Here is a 19,605-nt window from a genome sequence, read left to right on the forward strand (position 1 = left end):
CAATGTGTGTGTGGCTCCTCCTGCTGCTATTCTTCCTTTCTTCTGTCTCTGCTCTTCAGGGCAGAGAGGGTCACAGGAGGATGTTGGAGAACTGGCCCAGTGTCACGACTCTGACTGGTCTCCTCCTCTGTTTTCCAAAACTTGGTCTACTAACACATTCTGCTTTAGGGTGCTTCTGTGTGGCTGACATGGTTGCCTGGGGAGGAATCTAGTGGAGTCTGGAGATCAAACACAACAGTATATCTTCTAGCCAGTTAAAACGCACCTGCAACATTTTTGCTGGCTGACCTTCAATGAGGCACAGGGTGGATAAATTGTCTGATTTTTTTATAAAGGAATTTTTGGGCGGGGGGGGCTTTTTTGGCTGAAAACTCCACTTCCTTGTGGAGAAGTAAGATGCCCATCAGCAGGGGACAAGGATTGTTGGAACAGCAGTGTGGCTAACATTCATATTGGGGATGGAGGTGGTGGGGAGACCCCCCCCAAAAGATAGGAATAATGGGGTCTTTGCAGGGCCCTCCTGGGCTGAGAAAGTCATATAGAGGCCTTGGTGCAGTGCTCACCTGGTGCTTTTAGTTACAGGTTGTGTTCCCACCCCCTTTCCACCATACACATAGTCCCCTTCTTACAGTCCACCAGCAGGAGAGAGGGCGCATCCATCCATCCCCCACCCCACCCCCAGCTCCTCTCCTGGCTTATCCAGCCCCAGTCTGATGAGGCAGCAGCTATTCCAGCTTCCCCAATCAGGGCCAGGTGGTCTACCTAGCTCCAATTCACCTCCCTTAATTGGAGCTGGAGTGACAGAGGGTTGGCTAAGCAGTTTTCTGCTTAGCACCCTGTCACAATAGGGCTTTCTGGGGAATCAGGAACTAGAGCCCCCAAAAGACAAGAAGAGGTTTATGTTTGGAGAGACAAAAATTTCTCCCCTTCAAAGAATGGTTCTAGGTTTCTAATAGAGAAAGATAAATGGGTGAATGGGAACCCCAGTACAGAGAAGTGGGAGACACTTGCCCAGAGGGTATGTGAGAGCAGGCAAATATTCCAGATCCCCAGGTCTCATGGGTATTATACTCTGATCTGTTTTCAGGGTGGATCTCTAGATCAATTCGGCAATTCGGGCAAGAGTCCGAGCGGCGCTTTTTTTTTTGTGTGTGTGTGCTTCGTTGTGGCAGGGGGTGCGTGCTCAAAAATTTTTTTACTGATAGGGGTGTGCGATCAAAAAAGTTTGGAGACCTGCTCTAGATCTCTGTACCAACATGTTTCTCTCGCAGTAACAACTGTTTCTGTCTGACCACCATAATACTACACTTTTTTACAGAGGGAGCAAATTGTGATCATCCAGAAGGGTTAATATTCGTGCAGCAAAAGCTTTACCCATCCCAGGACTGTGTATGTTTTTGCCAAAGTGTTGTTGGCGCAGGGAGGAGGAGACTGGTCCCTATGCAAGAGAATAAATGCTATTGCTGGATCATCTAGACAACTCAGGTGAGGTTTTAGTGCTAGTTTTTAAAATCTAACATCAGTTACCTGCAATAATCAAAACAATAAAATGCTAAAAACAACCTTCCTTTAAGAGTCACTTGGCAGAACTGGCTTTCCTTTGAAAAAAACAACAAAAAAACAGACACACTGCAGCCAGAGCAGGAGATATGATGGACAGTGACCTTTTCTGCACGGTGGAGTTAGCTACTTCAGTTTGTAAACACTGAAAGATCTAATCTTCAATCATTGATGAGCCCATCAGTCAAATGCCAGTAAAATATTACAGACCCCATGATGTAAAGTCTGGATGCTAGATTAATAATTGCTTAGAGTGCACCTCGCTTAAAGTAACACAGTAAAACCTGGCATATTATGTTATGTTGCAGCCTCTGATACACAGTTCACATTATTGTTTATTTGGACTAATAGCATTTTGTCTGGCTTATAACATCTGTGGATGTAATGTTCATTGTGGATATAAAATGGCTGTTTTCCTTTTCATTAGTACTGTGTGGCTTCATGCATATTAGTAATATCACATGTGGTTATATCTTTTCATCTTCACCTAGCGGCCTTGCTGATTATTGAGAACTCTATGGCATGAAGGAAATGTGAGATGGTATTCTCAACAACAATCATGCTAAATTACAGGTCACTAATGCAAGCCAGCCTATTTCCTTGCTTGAAATAATGTGTCTATAAATGCAACCTTGCAAAAATGTCACATGCCAGCCCAGGTAAAAAAATCTACTTGCCTGTCCTTTACCACGATGATAGCAACGAAAGATTAATTCCATTTGCTCATTTAAAAAAAGGCTACTCATTCTATTGAAATTTTGAAAGAGTGATACAACATCCCATATTACTGAGTGAAATTAACAAAAGGACTTACTACAGCATATTTGAATAGAACATTAATGAAAATTAAACACCAGAAACATTGCTCATAACCTTCAGTTAACATGCTCTTTAGAGAAGGGGAATGTTCACTTCTCACAAACAAATCAGGAGCAGCACACTATACTCAAATTGATTCCCGACTGACTGGTAGCTGTCTGGCGTTGCAAGCTTCCACAGGGCTATCGCCACTCGCTTCTCAACTGTGAGGGATGCTCTCATCCTGGTATTCTGGCGCTTCAGGGCAGGGGAAAGCAAGTCACAAAGTTCCATGAAAGTGCCCTTATGCATGCAAAAGTTTCGCAGCCACTGGGAATCGTCCCACACCTGCAGCACTATGCGGTCCCACCAGTCTGTGCTTGTTTCCCGGGCCCAGAATCGGCGTTCCACGGCATGAACCTGCCCCAGTAACACCATGATTTGCACACTGCTGGGGCCTGTACTTTGTGAGAGGTCTATGTCCATATCAATTTCCTCATCACTCTCGTTGCCGCGCTGCAATCGCCTCCTCGGCTGGTCCTGGTTTTGCTTTGGCATGTCCTGGCTCTGCAAATACTCCAGGACAATGCGCGTGGTGTTCATAGTGCTCATAATTGCCGCGGTGATCTGAGCGGGCTCCATGATCCCAGTGCTATGGCGTCTGGTCTGAAAAAAGGCACGAAACTAGTATCTGACGGACGGAGGGAGGTAGGGAGGGAGGGGCGAGTGATGACATGGCGTACAGGTACAGGGAATTAAAATCAACAAAGGTGGCTGTGCATCAGGGAGAAACACAAACAACTGTCACACAGAATGGCCCCCCCAAAGATTGAACTCAAAACCCTGGGTTTAGCAGGCTGTTGATTTCATGGAGGGAGGGGAAGCAAATGAATACAGAACAAATCTATTTTTTACATCTTAAGCTGGCAGACGACAGTGCAGCAAGACTGATAGCCCTCGGCATCTTCTGGGTGCTTGGCAGAAAATAGTATACTACGACTGATAGCCATCATCGTCAAGGCAGTTCAATAGGACTGAGCATGTCTGCCCAGGTGCCCATGATTGACAGCCACTGCAGTACGATGACGACGGATACCAGTCGTAATATACCATCTTCTACCAAAAGGCAAGGGGGCTGCTGTTGTGTGCAATGCAGCCCCACGTCTGCCAGCCTCCAGATCGCCGATGAAGGCTACCAGTCATACTGCACCGTCTACTGCCAAAAGGCAATTAGCTGCTGCTGTGTAGCAATGCAGTACCATGTCTGCCGGCAACCAGAGGACATATGGTGATGGTGAGCTGAGCTGAGCTGAGCGGGCTCCATGCTTGGCATGGTATGTTGTCTGCACAGGTAACCCAGGTAAAAAGGTGCGAATCGATTGTCTGCCATTGCTCTGACGGAGGGGGAGGGGCCTGACGATATGTACCCAGAACCCCCTGCGACACTGTTTTGCATCATTCAGGCATTGGGATCTCAACCCAGAATTCCAATGGGCGGCGGAGACTGCGGGAACTGTGGGATAGCTACCCATAGTGCAACGCTCCGGAAGTCGACGCTAGCCTCGGTACTGTGAACGCGGTCCGCCGACTTCATGCACTTAGAGCATTTTATGTGGGGACACACACAATCGGCTGTATAAAACCGATATCTATAAAACCTGCTTCTATAAATTCGACCTAATTTCGTAGTGTAGACATACCCTCAGTCACAACCATGATATTCTCACTTTGAAGCCTGGCTGGCTGAGCAGCAGGCTGCCATTTTAATCTCTGGGGCAAATCACTTTTTAAAAACAAATGCAAATGGGTATGTGGGGCAAGAGATCTCATAAACTTGAACTGAAACCCTTGCCAAAAATGCTACACAGGCAGCATACAGGGAGTGTCTGTTTAACAACTTGTCTGTTTCAAGAGATAACATGGAGATCTTCTCTGAAAAGTCAACTGCTATTACTCAAGGTTGGACTTTGTTACTGAAACAAAGAATCAACAGAGTTGCTACCTGCTGCTTAGCTCTCCCTGCCTTGTCAAATGATTCTGACAGTTAAGGTGGGGGTGGAGTGAAGGGGTGTATGTGGTTAATTTTTGAGAGCAACTGAAAACATCATTTTTTTAGAAGCTAAGGGTCACTTTATCTCTGTCTGAGAACTAATGTGGTTGGGTAAAGGGACTCAGGGCTCCCCCAGTCACCTTCTCGAGCACATATGACTGTCTGTGATCCCTGAGTACAAGGCAGGTGACACTTAAGAACAGACAATTTCCCAATACAAACATTTAGAACTTGCATTACTCACTTCCTAGGTTGCCTCACTTCCTTCCAATGCAAGGATTACTGTGAGGGCCAACTGCACTAACCCTCCGAACTCAGGAGCCCCCGTGGTTGGGGCACCCCACTAACGCTAGTGTTATGTTCACTGCTCATGCTCCACTGTCATATGGTGTGAGGCATTAGTTTGTTTTTGTGGCACATAAATTCCCACATCTCCTGATTCAATAGGTTGTAATAGAGGGGTCAGGCTGTCTCTCCCCTAACTGTAGCCTTGTTAAATCAGGAAGAGTGGGAAGCTGCAATGAGGGCCAGCAAAACCTTCATCCACTACCTCCTCTGACAAACATGCATGCATGAAATTCTAGGTACTTACTTTGCTGACTCCTGCAGCTTCCAGGGCATAGGAATTTAGGGCAGGAGGGGTAAGTCACACACAATCTTACACCTTGCAAACATCATGGGCCACAACTGAAAGACTAAACAAGTTTGGCTTGAATTGTTGACTGCTCTTTCTATATGATGCTTAAATTCTATAGCATAAAACACACTCTAACCATAATTAATTTCCTTGAGGTTGAAGTGGAGGAGGGGACAAAAATAGGCAGATTATAAGGGGAAAAGGAAGTGAGACAAACGCTTCCAACTTTAACTTGTCTATGCTGATTGGTTGGAAAAGCTGTTGCTACACAGACAAACTCAGTCTCTGTGCAGTACCTAATAATCACACACGTCCTAGCTAACTAAAATGCATATTTCCTTTCTGTTGTACAAAGCAGCAGTGTGGCAAACTCTACTTGATTTGAACTACCCAGTGACTAGTTTCCTTCCTTGATTTTTAAAAATGTTTTTATCTAACAGATTTGCCTGAAAACACATTAATATATTAATTCAAGCTCTATCTACGTATAAGCAAAACCCTTGAAGTATGGACCTTTTATGTCAAACCATTCAAAGTTATCTTGCTTTAGTTCTTGTTTCCAGAGCAACAGAAGAATACATTTCCAATACCTGCTGATGTATTATCAGATAAAATTCTTTTGAAGCTGCTTGATCACTGGAAGAGGGAAAGAAAGAAGACAGGGCCAAGAAAAGACTATTTCAAAGCATTCTGAATTGAAATTAACAAGCAGACAAAACACAGGCAAGTAGCTTAGCAAATGCACTTCAATGACTCTTTTATGAAATCAGCTCTCCCTATTTCATGTGACACACACATAGTAAAACTGGCACTGGTACAGTTGTTACCTGAGTGCCTGACATTGCTGCTGCTTCCCCTATTCTGTTAGTATATTTGCGGAAAGTCAAGGGTACGCCTTGGCTAGCAAGGGGAGGGGACACATTGCTGTTGGTTCAGCTATGAAATGGAAAACCTAACACACTTCCTCTTCTGCTCCTAATCAAGTAAGACTCAGGCCAGGTCTACACTAACCCCCTAATTCGAACTAAAGTACGCAACTTCAGCTACGTGAATAATGTAGCTGAAGTTCGAAGTACCTTAGTTCGAACTTACCTCGGTCCACACACGGCAGGCAGGCTCCCCCGTCGACTCCGCAGTACTCCTCTCATCTAGCTGGAGTACCACAGTCGACGGCGAGCACTTCCGGGTTCGACTTATCTCGTCCAGACAAGACGCGATAAGTTGAACCCAGAAGTTCGATCGCTCGCCGCTGAACTACCGGGTAGAGTGTCTGAATGTTGGACAAACAACATAAAGATCCAATAAGAGGCCTAAATGTATATCAAGAGAAATACGGATGTCTGAGGCTGTTTATATGAACCTTCAGAAGGGTCATGAGAGTCACTGATGTATTTTGATCTGACATGAGGAAAACATTGATGTGACTAAGCCTGGACAATGTGACACAAACTACATGGAAACCAGGGAATAAATGAATAAGGATGTCTGGATAAATATGATCAATCACCACACTTCAAACATAACAGCATTAGGGAGTCAATTTTCAAAGGTGGGAACATAATGTATGTATGACAACCAATGATTGCATGTATACAGATATCAGTCATGAGTGGGGATTGAATCAAGATCTCAGCACTGAGGGCTCAATCCTGTTGCAGTCAAAGGAAAGACTCTCCACACAGCCCTTAACCTAAAAAGAGTAGTAACCTGCCTGCCAGTAAGTAGCTTAGTCTCCGGGGCCCACGACACAAAGCAAGTATATGAAAGATGCACCCAGTATGCATGTACTGCACCTGGAAAAAAAAACATATATAGAACAACAAAATAAGAAATTGCATGTGCAAATAAAACACTTAAACTCCCCATTCAATAATGCTGCGACTAGTCCAAATTCTGCAGTCCTTACTTAGGCAAAATTCCTCACTGAGCTAACTCTACTTGGGAATTATAATTGGATAAGGACTGCCAAACTGAATCTTCAATAACCCTATTCTAAGTTACAGTGTCAGGGGCCATTATTGTACAATACTATAGTGTTTTAGATGGGCCAAATTCTGCCCTTGCATGTACATGAGACTCCCTTTGAAACCAGTGAAATCCATATGGTTCTGTGAGCAGAATATAGCAATAATTGTGGAACTAGATGGTGCAGGTTAGTCCCTGAAAAAATATGTGTATGTATTTTTAGTGCTTTCTCCATTTGGAAGTATTTTGATCAAATGTAAGCATAAATCCTTAAGGGAAAAATATAATCTGAGCCACACAAAAACCTAGCGATAGCCAGTTTTCAGGGTAGATGAGCTGAAAAATCACCCAGAGACCTGTGCTAGGAAGGAAATTTTGCAGAAATAAAAGTTTAAGTTAATGTTGGAGCAGGAAAGGATTCTGAATGCCTAAGCGGAGTGTAAACAGAAAAGTAAATAAAAATATCCTTGCTTTGCAAGGGCTAAATCCAAATAAATGGAAGCCTCCCTCTGCAAAAGTACAAGACATGGCTTGGTGCATCCTAGTTCGAAGAGTGTAAGTTCAAACAATGGCCTATTTCAGCCTAATTCTGAACCACTACCCTGGCAGAATGTTAGAGGATACTGTGTTACTGAAGATGCTATTCTAACAATGAAGTGTAAAATGGAGGTCCTGACAGGATCTCATGGCATCTTCCACAGGAAGAGGTATCCTGGCCAAATTCCTATTGATTAAACTCTGCCTACCTGGAAAAAAAACCCAGACTAAACCAACTAAATTGTGTAGCTTCAGCTAGAAAAAAACTTTTACTTCCTGACTAAAGCGATATGTATGAGTTAAACCTGTTTCCCTTTACCCCAAAGATGGCATTTGTAATGTATATATTGTTTAATCAATAGGTCGAATGTTTGGGTAATAGGCAGCATATAAGGATCAGCTGTTTATCTACATTTCTTGAAGGACTTCAAAGCTTGTTTTTGTCTTTAAAATTGTTTTTGTAAATGATCTTCATTCAGCTGCTTGCCGTCTTTAAGGGCCTTATGCCTATTGATATAGCCTTGAATATGATAAAATAATATCATATTCCTAAAACAAATGGTAAAGCTACCTGTTCCTAACCTGTAGGTCCTTGACTGTGAGAGGGTTTATATATTCTGGTACAACTTGCAAGTAAAATAAATAGGTTACCCAATTAAACATTAACCTTAGGATTGATATGCTCACAATGCACTACAGTATGTTCAGTACTGGCAGAAACAGCTATCATTCAGTCTGCTAAATGCCTTATCCTAATATTTCCCTACCCCTTCAACCTGCATTAATAACTGCATTGAAAACATGCCTCTTTGTACTTTTTTTCTACTTGCTTCTTAGTTACTTTGATCTGGTAAAAAAAAAGTTTAAGAGGTACCATCTGTGTTAAAGAAGGGGAAAAAGCTTCAGTTTATAATTCACGTTAACATAAAATATCGTATGGGAGTAGGGCTGGCTCCAGGCACCAGCGCCCCAAGCATGTGCTCGGGGCGGCACCTTTCAAGGGGTGGCATTCTGGCCCTTTGGGGCGGCACTTTTCAAGGGGTGGCACTCCCCCCCCCCCTTTTTTTTTTTTGCTTCGGCGGCAGCACCCACCTGTTTTTTTTTTGTTTTTTTTTGCTTGGGACAGCATAAAACCTGGAGCTGGCCCTGTATGGGAGACTCAGACATCACACAAGGTTCTTCTCAGTAAAATGGCACAAATGATAGTGCGGTGCACACTACAGAACTTTCAGATAATCCTCCTCAAACTATGGAATCTTATTCAAACCTGGTTTCCTTTCTACCTTCCCTTCAACCAACTTCTTCACTCTTTCTCAGCATCTTGCTCAGGGTCCAACTGACTACCATATTCGGGGTCAGGAAGAAATTTCCCCCCAGGTCAGATTGGCAGAGATATTGGGGTTTTTCCGCCTTTCTCTGCAGAATGGTGAACAGGTCGTGCACAGATTTAAACTAGACCAGGGATCTCAAACTCAAATCACCACGAGGGCCACATGAGAACTAGTACATTGGCCCGAGGGCCACATCACTGAAACTTTTTCATACAACAATACAAAAGTATAGTCAAAAATGAAAAAAATGAAGAGTAATATAGTATGCTATTAAAAGTCAATGTATTAACTTTGTTAAAACTGTAATGCGAAGAGGGGTTTTAATAAAATATAAACACCTGCTACTATTCCTTATGTGGTCAGTAACACTGATGATGATCTACACTAACAGTCTATCAACATAGCTGTAATGGCAGGAACTTTTTAAAGTAACTATTCATACAAAATACGTTGCCACTTTTAACAAACATTCTTCCCAACTACTCATAGCAAAGAATCATACATGCTGAACTTCATACCTTAGACTGCTTGTAAAGTCCATGAGGCCCCGCCTCTTCCCCACCTCTTACAACCCCTTCCCCAAAGCCCCCCCCCCAACTCTGCACCCTCCCTGCCCCTATTCCAACCCCTTCCCCAAATCCCCACCCCGGCCCCGACTCTTCTCTGCCTCTTCCCCTGAGCACGCTATGTCCCCGCTCCTCCCCTTTCCCTCCTGAAAAATCCTAAGCGCTGCCAAACAGCTGTTTGGCGGCAGGAAGCGCTGGGAGATAGATGGAGGAGCGGGGACCTGGTGCGCTTGTGGGGGGGGAGGGGGAGTAGGGGAGGGGGTCCTGGGGAGCTTGGCTGCCGGTGGAGTCAGCGCCTATGGCGGGCCACAGGAAATAACTCCACAGGCTGCTTGTTTGAGATCCCTGAACTAGAGTAAAGAATGGATTGTCAGTAACTTGAAGTCTTTAAATCATGATTTGAGGACTTCAGTAACTCAGCCAGAGGTTATGGGTCTATTACGGGAGTGGATTGGTGAGGTTCTGTGGTCTGCAATGTGCAGGTCAGACTAGATGATCACGATGGTCCCTTCTGGCCTTAAAGTTTATGAGTCTATCTTATTCCTTCTTCTAGAACCTTAACAGGTCCTCAGTGGTATGAAAGGATTTTCTTTACTAATAATAATAAAAAAAAATCCTCTCTCCATAGTCTTGTTCCAGCCCCTCTGACAATACATATTTCTCCCTAAGCTATTTGTCTAGGAGCGGCTTCATCTTCTTTCATAGTAACATAGTTGTCACTGTGATGGTGCTTTACAGATACTGGACCAGATGAGAAGAGAAACATCTGTGGAAGATGTATCATAGAGGGGCTATAATGGTGGAAAGTAGCTTTAATATTCCCAGGCTGGGGAGTGGAGCCGAAGGGTTTGGTGTATGGGAGGGGGCTCTGGGCTGAGGCCGGGATTTGGGGTGTTGGAGTGGGTATAGGCTCTGGGCTGGGCATGCAGGTTCCAGGGTGGGGTCAGAAATGAGAGATTTCAGAATGCAGGAAAGAGCTCCGGGCAGAGGGTTGGGGTGGGAGGGGTGAGGACTCTGGCTGCGGATGCAGACTCTGGGGGGGGGGCTGGGGATGAGGGGTTCAGGGTGCAGGAGGGTGCTCCGGGTTGGGACTGAGGGGTTTGGAGGCCAGGAGTGGGATCAGGGCTGGGGCAGGGGGTTGGGGCCTGGGAGGGCGTCAGGGGCACGGACTCCAGGCAGCACTTACCTCAGGCAGCTCCCAGAAGCAGCGGCATGTCCCCCCCTCTGGCTCCTACGTGGAGGCATGGTCAGGTGGCTCCGTGCAATGCCCCGTCCACAGGCACCGCCCCCGCAGCTCCCACTGGCCATGGTTCTCAGCCAATGGGAGTTGTGGAGCCGGCGCTTGGGGCGGGGACAGTGTGCGGAGCCCCCTGGCTGCCCCTACGCGTAGGAGCCGTAGGTGGGACATGCCGCTGCTTCCGGGAGCCATGCGGCGCCACGGCAGGCAGGGAGCCTGCCTTAGCCCCACTGTGCCGCTGACTGGACTTTTAATGGCCCGGTCAGCGGTGCACACCAGGGCCACCAGTGTCCCTTTTAGACCTTGTGTTCTGGTCGAAAACCGAACACCCAGCAACCCTACTAGGGTTCAGCAGATCAAGAAGAATCTACAGCTGCACTGTTACCCACTTAACCACTAGGAAGGCCTGCTAATTGCAAGATAGATAGTCAGCCCTGCTGATTTCCACAGATAAACTCCTGCAGAAGCTGGAAGTCTTTTGAGACCAGAGGGAAGATTATTTATCCGAACCTTAAAAAGTTTTGATAAAGAATATCACTCCAGCAAAAATAAATAGATTTTTAAACTGTATGAAATTGAGCAGGACACTTTAAAAATCATGCAGCATTAATGGAAATAATAATGATAAAATGCAACCAATCCTCTGCTAAACTACAGCATGTGGGATTGATACTGATTTGTTATCCCAGTACTCACCATTATAAATAGTCTGACTGTGGCCACAGGGGAAATGAATTTCTATAGAACAGAGATATTCCAAAACTTGCCAAGGTGGTGATTGACTAGAGGAATTCTTGGGGGGCGGGGGCTAGAAGGAAGCTGCACACAAAAGGTTTAGCAGCTGCAGCCTCAGCTATACTGGTTCATAAAATAACTAGTAACAGAAAATGCAAACCACAAATATATAGAGGAGAAGATACATGCCATGGCTTGAAGTTACTAAACATAACATGCCAGGAAACAGACATAATTGAAGTTATTTGCTCGTAGGAGTGGAAATCACTTGGCTCCTGTTCTTACAAATAAATCATTTAGTATAACCTATCCACCAGGATGTTGTGCTCCAAAACTTGCCACCCGTATTGATTTTCAAGCCATTCTGCATTCACTCTAGCACCATTACGATCTAAGCTGATTTAACAGAGATTTAACACTATTGGTTTCCTTCACTGAACTCTGGTGCAAGCACGATGAGTTGCTTAAGTACAACATCCTGAAGATAAACAAGGGCACTGCATGTGTAAAACTGGGTTCTAAGGCAGCAGACAAATGCTAGTTCTGTACACCTGATTGGCTGATCAGGGGGTGTGGGGAAAAGGAAGTGCTTGAATTGTCACAAAGCCAGGCCATGAGCTGCAAATGCAGAACCCAATGGAAAAAGGAGGGGAGTTAGTGACACATCAGCCATCAGTAAGAAGGGAAGGAAGTTCAGAAAACAAATACAAGCCCCTTGAGCCGCCTGCCTCTCTTCTAGCCAAACTTTTTTTCTGGCAGTGGGAAGCAACAAATCAATTCTGTTTTGCTCCAAAGGGCAGTTTGTGTTTAATTCATTGGTGCTGTTACAAATGAGGCAGGAAAATCTGGGAGCTGGAGTTCTGTCTCTGTGCCAGCGTTTTGGTTGGCAAGCAAATTTTAAAACCTGTGTGAAAATAACATAAAACATAGCTGCCCTTGTGTGACTGCAGCCTTTGAACAGAAATTGGCACCTTCCTCACTCATTCCACATCCTTACAGAATTTCTCAAGGGGCTTAATTTAGGTAACAGATTTTGGGTAATTCTACAAATGCATTTTTTTCTCTTCTCGTCTCTTTTAATAGATATCTAGATATCTCCCCAGTTCTCGCCTTTACGTTGCCATTCTCAGTGTTTCTACTGCCCATAAAGACCATTTCTATACTAGAAAAAGGCTAGCTCGTGTGTTAAAATTCTAGTGTAGATGCGGCAGTTGCAGTTCAAACATACTAACTGTTTGAGATAAAATCCAAGGATGAGCACAGGGTTTAAAATCGACCAGCTAACACATTAAAACTTCAACTGCCTTGGTCTATGTTAAGATTTTAACATGCTAGTTAACGTATTAAAAAACACCTTTTTTCGCAAAAAAGACAAAGCTGAAGTCTCCTGGTGGAACTTATCAGTAAGTTGCATCACACTGGATGTGTTGTAGTGTGAAGATACACAATTTCATAGTGAATGGCAATAGCCCCCTAACGACAATTTGAGAAAATTGACAATGACTAACCTCACTTTTCTCACTTTCAGAAGGCTCTCTTACTACAGAGTAAAACAACAGCCTTTCTAGGATGACAAAACTACAGCTGTCATCTTCCTTCTTAGTACAAGCCACTGTACCACACTGAGGATTTTTGCTGAGGATAATGTATTTACTAGTGTCATAGTTATAAAATTGTTTTGAATTTGTTGGTTATTTAAACTGCACGTTGATAAATTTGCAGTACTGAAATACCAAGTTTAAAAAAAAAAATCTTTCCAAAGGAGAATATTGGCAGCTTCTGTAGACAGATAATGAGACAGTTCCTAAGACGGTATGCTCTCAACTGATTTTACAATGACACTTCATTTATAAGTCCTTTAGAATGTGTGTGAGGGACGGGGGTGGTGGGGATATGGGAGGTGGGGGGATTTAGAATACTATTATATAACATGGAGCTGGAAGCTATGTCCAAGCAAGAATTGGACCCTCCCTCTTCAGCTGTCACATGCTACCTCCTACCCTGTTTTGTTTTTTCCTTTCCCCATCTTCCACTACAGCGCTTAAAACCTAGGGACTGTACAACAAATCACATGGACTGAACTAATAATGGGAGGATTTTATTGTAATGTTTTCGTAGTTTTATTATCATTAACTGCCTGACTTATAGTCACTAGACTCAGGTTTAGGGAATAATATAGAAATCTTGTAAATTTAGCCTATTGCTTATTTGTCTTTGTGCACAGAGCTCAGATGCAATAAAGCCAATTTAAAAGTGAAAATCAAACAGGCTGCTTGAAAACATGTTAAATCCTCAAGATGGTGTTAGATGGCTCCAGGCACAGAGATGCTTATGCACAGCAGCTCGGAAACACTCATAGCTGAATCTTTTCAAGCTAGTGCCTCCATATTTCCAGTCTGATCACTGCAGGGACTGGCAAAATTTGAGAAATCAACAACCACCACTGGCTTTAGGAGTTGGAATTTATGGCTGTGGAAATGCTGATGGCGTACTGCATCATACTAGGCTCACTATTTCTAGCAGTTTGGTGGCCACCTCCCACCCCCCTCCTGCTTTTCCAGTCTGGTTGCTGCTTTCTCGACATCTGTTTTCCTTCTGCATCACAGTTCCTACGGTGAAAACTGCTCAATGGTGCCATCATGAGGGAGATATTGGTACATCACCCCACCAACTTCCCATCAAGTAAAATGCTTCCAACTTTGCAGGAAGAGAAAAACAAAAGATTGATATCTTAATATTGACAAAGAAGAGGTGTTTCTAATGAAACATCAGAAGTTCGCATATCTAAACAAGTGAACACATGTAATACAGTATATATTTGACTTACAAAATAATGCAAAAGGAACTACATGATCAAAAGAAAAGAGGAGGGAAGAAGTATTATAACAAAGGGGAAAGTGTCCAAATAAAGCCTCTGAACATCAGTGGGCCATGTCTGTAATACTCAAGTATGACAAACTATCATGTGAAAAATACAAGATGTGGTTTAAGATGTTGAATTGTGCCCTTTTCTTCATTTTAAAATAAGCCAAATCCTACATCCAATGTGTGATTAACCCTTGCTAGGTCAGGCTTTTTTTTCCTGTTACCAGATTTTAATAGTATGTGGCTCTGTACAGCACACTTCACACCTAAAATATCTCAAACACCTAAACAACTTAATGAGTTGGGTGTTAGGGCAGCCATTTTGTGCTCAGCAATCACTTTCATGCAGATCTGTATATAAACATCTGCATTTACAGGGAAAAAGAGTGCCACTGGATTTTATATTCTTTCCTAAAAAGCAACAGAGGGTCTTGTGGCACCTTTAAGACTAACAGATGTATTGAAGCATAAGCTTTCGTGAGTGAATGCCCATGTACATGCTTCTGACGAAGTGGGCATTCACCCACGAAAGCTTATGCTCCAATACATCTGTTAGTCTTAAAGGTGCCACAGGACCCTCTGTTGCTTTTTACAGATCCAGACTAACACGGCTACCCCTCTGATACTATATTCTTTCCTGTAAACCAACAGAAACTGGTAGATATGACACTCCAACAGAAAATGAAATTGTCTCTCAAATCACCTATTAACCCTCATTCCTTCCAAGAATTTCTCTTCTAACTTCAAGTTATCCAGCATGGCGCAGATGCTTGCACTTACAAACAGCCCCACTGACGTCAATAGGGTTCTCTGCAGGTATCCTCCATCCTGATCTGTTTGCTGGATGGGAGCCTTCAAATAAAAGTTCTTAAGGGCAGGGACATGTACTAAGCTAAGGGCATGACCATAAAAACACATACTCTGGACTGAAATGCTCACTATTGTGAGTAGTTCTATTGAAAACAGTGGGCCCAGCTGTCCTAGAGGACACTAGGTGCCGTAGTAAATGTTTGTCACTGCCCTCCCACACCCCTTTTTAATATAATTATTACTAGATAAATTCTTACCCAAAGTACAGTAACTTTGTAGTACAGTAATGTCCTAGTACTGTATTGCATTGTCAACAAAGAGGTGGAGCCCAACTCCTGGTTTTTAATCGGATTAGCCATAAGCACACACATGGTCTACACAAACATTAGGAAAGAAGGGTCTGCTCACTCAGCCACTCTCTTTTGGGGAGAAAGCAGTAACACAATTCAGAGCAATGACTCAGAATCTTTACCATCAAGCCGCACATTATTCAAAGCAAGTGAGCTTAGGCCCCTACCTTCATGTATGCTAGAGAGAATATTGGCTATATCGACAATCATAAATGGAATTCTAAAGTATAGGGAATGTCTCAAGTGGATGATCATGCTTTTCGTGAATGTAGATTATCCAGATGTGGAAAGCCTGATCTTAATTGACCCTGGAATGACCCACAAGACTGCACAAGAACAAAATGGGGCTTGGACTCAAGGGGAGCCTTCTTCCTCTGCCCCCCCTCCCCCACTTCCATTCTGTCTCTTCACGTTTCCCTTTTGAGTGCCTGTCTCCCTCCCATTTTATTTTCCTCAGCCTTTCACCCTGCACTCCCTTGAGGCCTGCTATTCTTTCCCCCACTCTGTCCTTCTCACACGCCTGCCAGACCCTGAGGCAGCCAGCGGCACTCACTCATCTCCTCCATTCTCAGTCAGTCCACACTAGCTGGGCATTTCTGGGTCTGGGAGAGGTCATGGAGAATAGAGGAAAAGAAACAAGCTCTCTGCCTTCAGTGCTGGTGCCACAGTTGCCTCCCCATAGTCCGATAGTTCCTCCATCTTGTTATTTTAGACAAAAAAAAAAAAGTTTTGTTCTTTATGTACATTATTTTCCCTGGTAAATCTAAGTTGTATTAGGTCACAAATCTTTGATTACAATGGACTCAATTTTGAAGTCCTTACACAGGTAAAACTCTCACTTAAATGTCACTGTCTGATGCAGGATTTAGCCCCATGTGATTAGTGGAAAGTTTTACTAGAGTTTAGCAGATGGCGAATGCTGTGCAGCCAAAGCTATGAATATGAGAGATGTGTTGGAGAGAAGCCTGTTTCTTCCAAGACACAGTGGAGTGGTTTTAAATTGTGAAATTAATTTTGAAACATTGTTTTTAAGTGCATGAATACAGAGAATAAAAGCAAATTAGTGAAAAGGCAGAAATGGCAGTTCGATATCTTATTCCTGTTGGATGTCAATAAGTTAGGTGCCTAACTGCCATTTATGCCTTGGATTATCTCCCCCTGCAACTTTATACCCATCCCTGCCACACCACAGGAGGTGGTTCACCCTGCAGTCACTTTAAAAAGCAAAGACAACGGGGCCTTAAGTAGCTATAACAGAGTTACCAGGGATTTTGTTTTGAGTACCAAAAATTGCTCAGAGTCTATGCAGGAGGAATGCTGATTTACTGTAACTCTCCTAACTGTCACTACAGACAGAAATATGACACACATGGATGTCACCTCTCAGTTCGAGAGGCTTATGTTCAGAAAAAGAGTATGAAAGTAATATAGCTAAATTTGATAGCATCAAAAATGTTGGTAGAAAAATATCTTATTTCCCAATTTGCTTGTCTTCTATAAAACACTGAAGTGTAACTTAGTTTTATAGTACTAGTAGAAGCAGATCTTTCCTTTGCCACATATGCTTTGCAGAACTGTTAGATGATGTCGGCTTGCTTTTTAAATTTGTGTTGCTTTTTTGTGTAGTTTATCATAGCTTGAGGGCACAATCCCCTTGACTTCACTCCTTAAATACTAAAAGTTCAATTTGTTCTTTATTGTGTTGTTGCACCGACATTTCCCCTTGCAGCAACATGTCTTTCAGTCTAAAGTAAGATGACAAACCTACGGTTCTTTTAAAAAAAGAAGAACAGGAGTACTTGTGGCACCTTAGAGACTAACAAATTTATTAGAGCATAAGCTTTCGTGGACTACAGCCCACTTCTTCGGATGCATATAGAATGGAACATATATTGAGGAGATATATATATACAGAGAGCATAAACAGGTGGGAGTTGTCTTACCGACTCTGAGAGGCCAATTAATTAAGAGAAAAAACTTTTGACGTGATAATCAAGATAGCCCAGTACAGACAGTTTGATAAGAAGTGTGAGCATACTTACAAGGGGAGATAGAATCAATGTTTGTAATGGTTCAGCCATTCCCAGTCCTTATTCAAACCGGAATTGATTGTGTCTAGTTTGCATATCAATTCTAGCTCAGCAGTCTCTCGTTGGAGTCTGTTTTTGAAGTTTTTCTGTTGTAATATAGCCACCCGCAGGTCTGTCACTGAATGACCAGACAGGTTAAAGTGTTCTCCCACTGGTTTTTGAGTATTTTGATTCCTGATGTCAGATTTGTGTCCATTAATTCTTTTGCGTAGAGACTGTCCGGTTTGGCCAATGTACATGGCAGAGGGGCATTGCTGGCACATGATGGCATATATCACATTGGTAGATGTGCAGGTGAACGAGCCCCTGATGGTATGGCTGATGTGATTAGGTCCTATTTATTTATTTATTTACCTGCTGATGCGGCAAGTTCGGCCCCCATTGGCCCGGGACGGCGAACTGCGGCGAGTGGGGGCCGCGATCGGCCAAACCTGCCGCGTCAGCAGGTAAATAAACTGGCCCAGCGCGCCAGGGTGCTTACCCTGGCGAGCCACGTGCCAAACGTTGCCGACCCCTATTCTAGTATTCTTCTAATATGTTTGCTTGAAAACTAAGTACTGAACATTCTCTCTCTCTCTCAGGTGCTTGACTGGAAGTTCCTTGCTCCCAGACTCTGGGCTAAATGATTGTGGGGTTGAAAAGGAATTTCCCCCCAGGTCAGATTGGCAGTGACCTTGAGAGCTTTTCACCTTTTTTTGCACAGTTTGAATATGGGTTACGTGCCAGGATTATCTGGGTATATAATTTCCCTACCATTGCAGAGATCTCAGGCATTGATGCACCTCGGTCCCTCCTATTCTCAGCATGCAGCATATAATTGTCTAGTCTTCTGTAGGTTGTAATACTTTGGGCTAATTTCAGTTGTTGGGTTAGTGTGAAGGTGCTGGATGGCGCTGAGGGCCTGTGCAATATGGGAGGTCAGACTACATGATGGGTGGTGTCTTCTGGCCTTAAACTCTATGACTAAGGCCTGGTCTACACTAAGAAATTAGGTCAGCATAGTAATGGCACTTACGGGTGTGAAAAATCCACACCCCATAGCGACACAGTTAAACCAAGCTAGCCCCTGTGTAGACAGTACTCGGTTGATAGGAGAATTCTCCCATCAATCTAGCTACTGTTTCTTGCAGAGGTGGACTACCTATGCCGATGGGGGAACCCCTCCCATCGGCACAGGTACAATCTTCACTTAAGTGCTACAGTGGCACTGCTGCAGAGTTTTAAGTGTAACACTCAGTAGCAGATAGTGATTCTGATAAAGGAAAACAAATTTCCATGATCCCCTCGCTACTGAATATAATTATACTTAACAGAATAAATTTAACATAACCCTTTTCTAGCGTTACATTTTCTCTCTCTTTTTTTTTTTTTTTAAATAAAGCAAGCTAGTTATCTAAAGCATCAAAGGAACTGACCAACGCGCTGAAGTTACCTATAAAGAGATCTTCCTAGATATAAAGCTGAATTCAGTAAGTGGAGCAGAATTACAGCAGGTAAAACAGAAAACTATTTAATATTTTTCATAAAAACTTCAACATGGGAGCTCCCAATAATGCTTACCCATCATGGCCAGCCCCCAACAGACACATTGACATATGTTGTAAAGACTATGTATTTTTCCTATTACCTTTAAAACTTATCTGCTCTTAAAGTTTTGCTTTGCCCTTTTTTCAGTCACAGCTTCAATTAGATTAGAAAGCTATTTCAACTCCTTCACATTTAGCCTTGAAATTTAATGCAAAACTTGTGATACTCTAATAGGCTTTAATTTTTGAAGAGCAGGTGCTCATTACTTGGACAGTTTCCTTTCTTTAAGGTGTCATGTTTGCCTCAATTTCTAGATGTCCATCACAATCACTAGGTGCTTCTGAAAATCTGGGCCCCGGGTTCTCATCCTGATTCTATCACTGACTTGTGCACTCTCTCTCTCTCTGTGCTTTTGTCTAAACCTTGTAGCAAGTGTTCCTCTGTGAGCATGGTCACACTTCAATTAAGATTGATGGAGACAACTGATGAGAACACCACTACCATGCACTCCTTACAAGGCACCTGAAGGATAAGAAACAGCCATAAT

The 19,605-nt window shown here is 43.4% G+C and overlaps 1 protein-coding gene across 5 annotated transcripts in view; it reads right to left on the reverse strand.

Annotated features, from left to right (window-relative positions):
- Positions 1–2,971: 2,971 nt before the first annotated feature.
- NOL8 (nucleolar protein 8) overlaps positions 2,972–19,605 on the reverse strand; it is a 43,562-nt gene continuing 26,928 nt past the window's right edge. For 3 of the 5 annotated variants that reach the window (XM_034775881.1, XM_034775883.1, XM_034775882.1), the window contains exon 17: positions 5,111–6,838. In XM_034775881.1, the coding sequence (XP_034631772.1) occupies positions 6,731–6,838 (108 nt within the window). In that variant the 3' untranslated portion in view covers positions 5,111–6,730. The other 2 variants (XR_004646481.1, XM_034775885.1) reach the window with 2 other exon arrangements.

The sequence above is a fragment of the Trachemys scripta genome, chromosome 7 (assembly GCF_013100865.1).
Source record: "Trachemys scripta elegans isolate TJP31775 chromosome 7, CAS_Tse_1.0, whole genome shotgun sequence".
In the NCBI taxonomy this organism is placed as follows: domain Eukaryota; kingdom Metazoa; phylum Chordata; order Testudines; family Emydidae; genus Trachemys; species Trachemys scripta.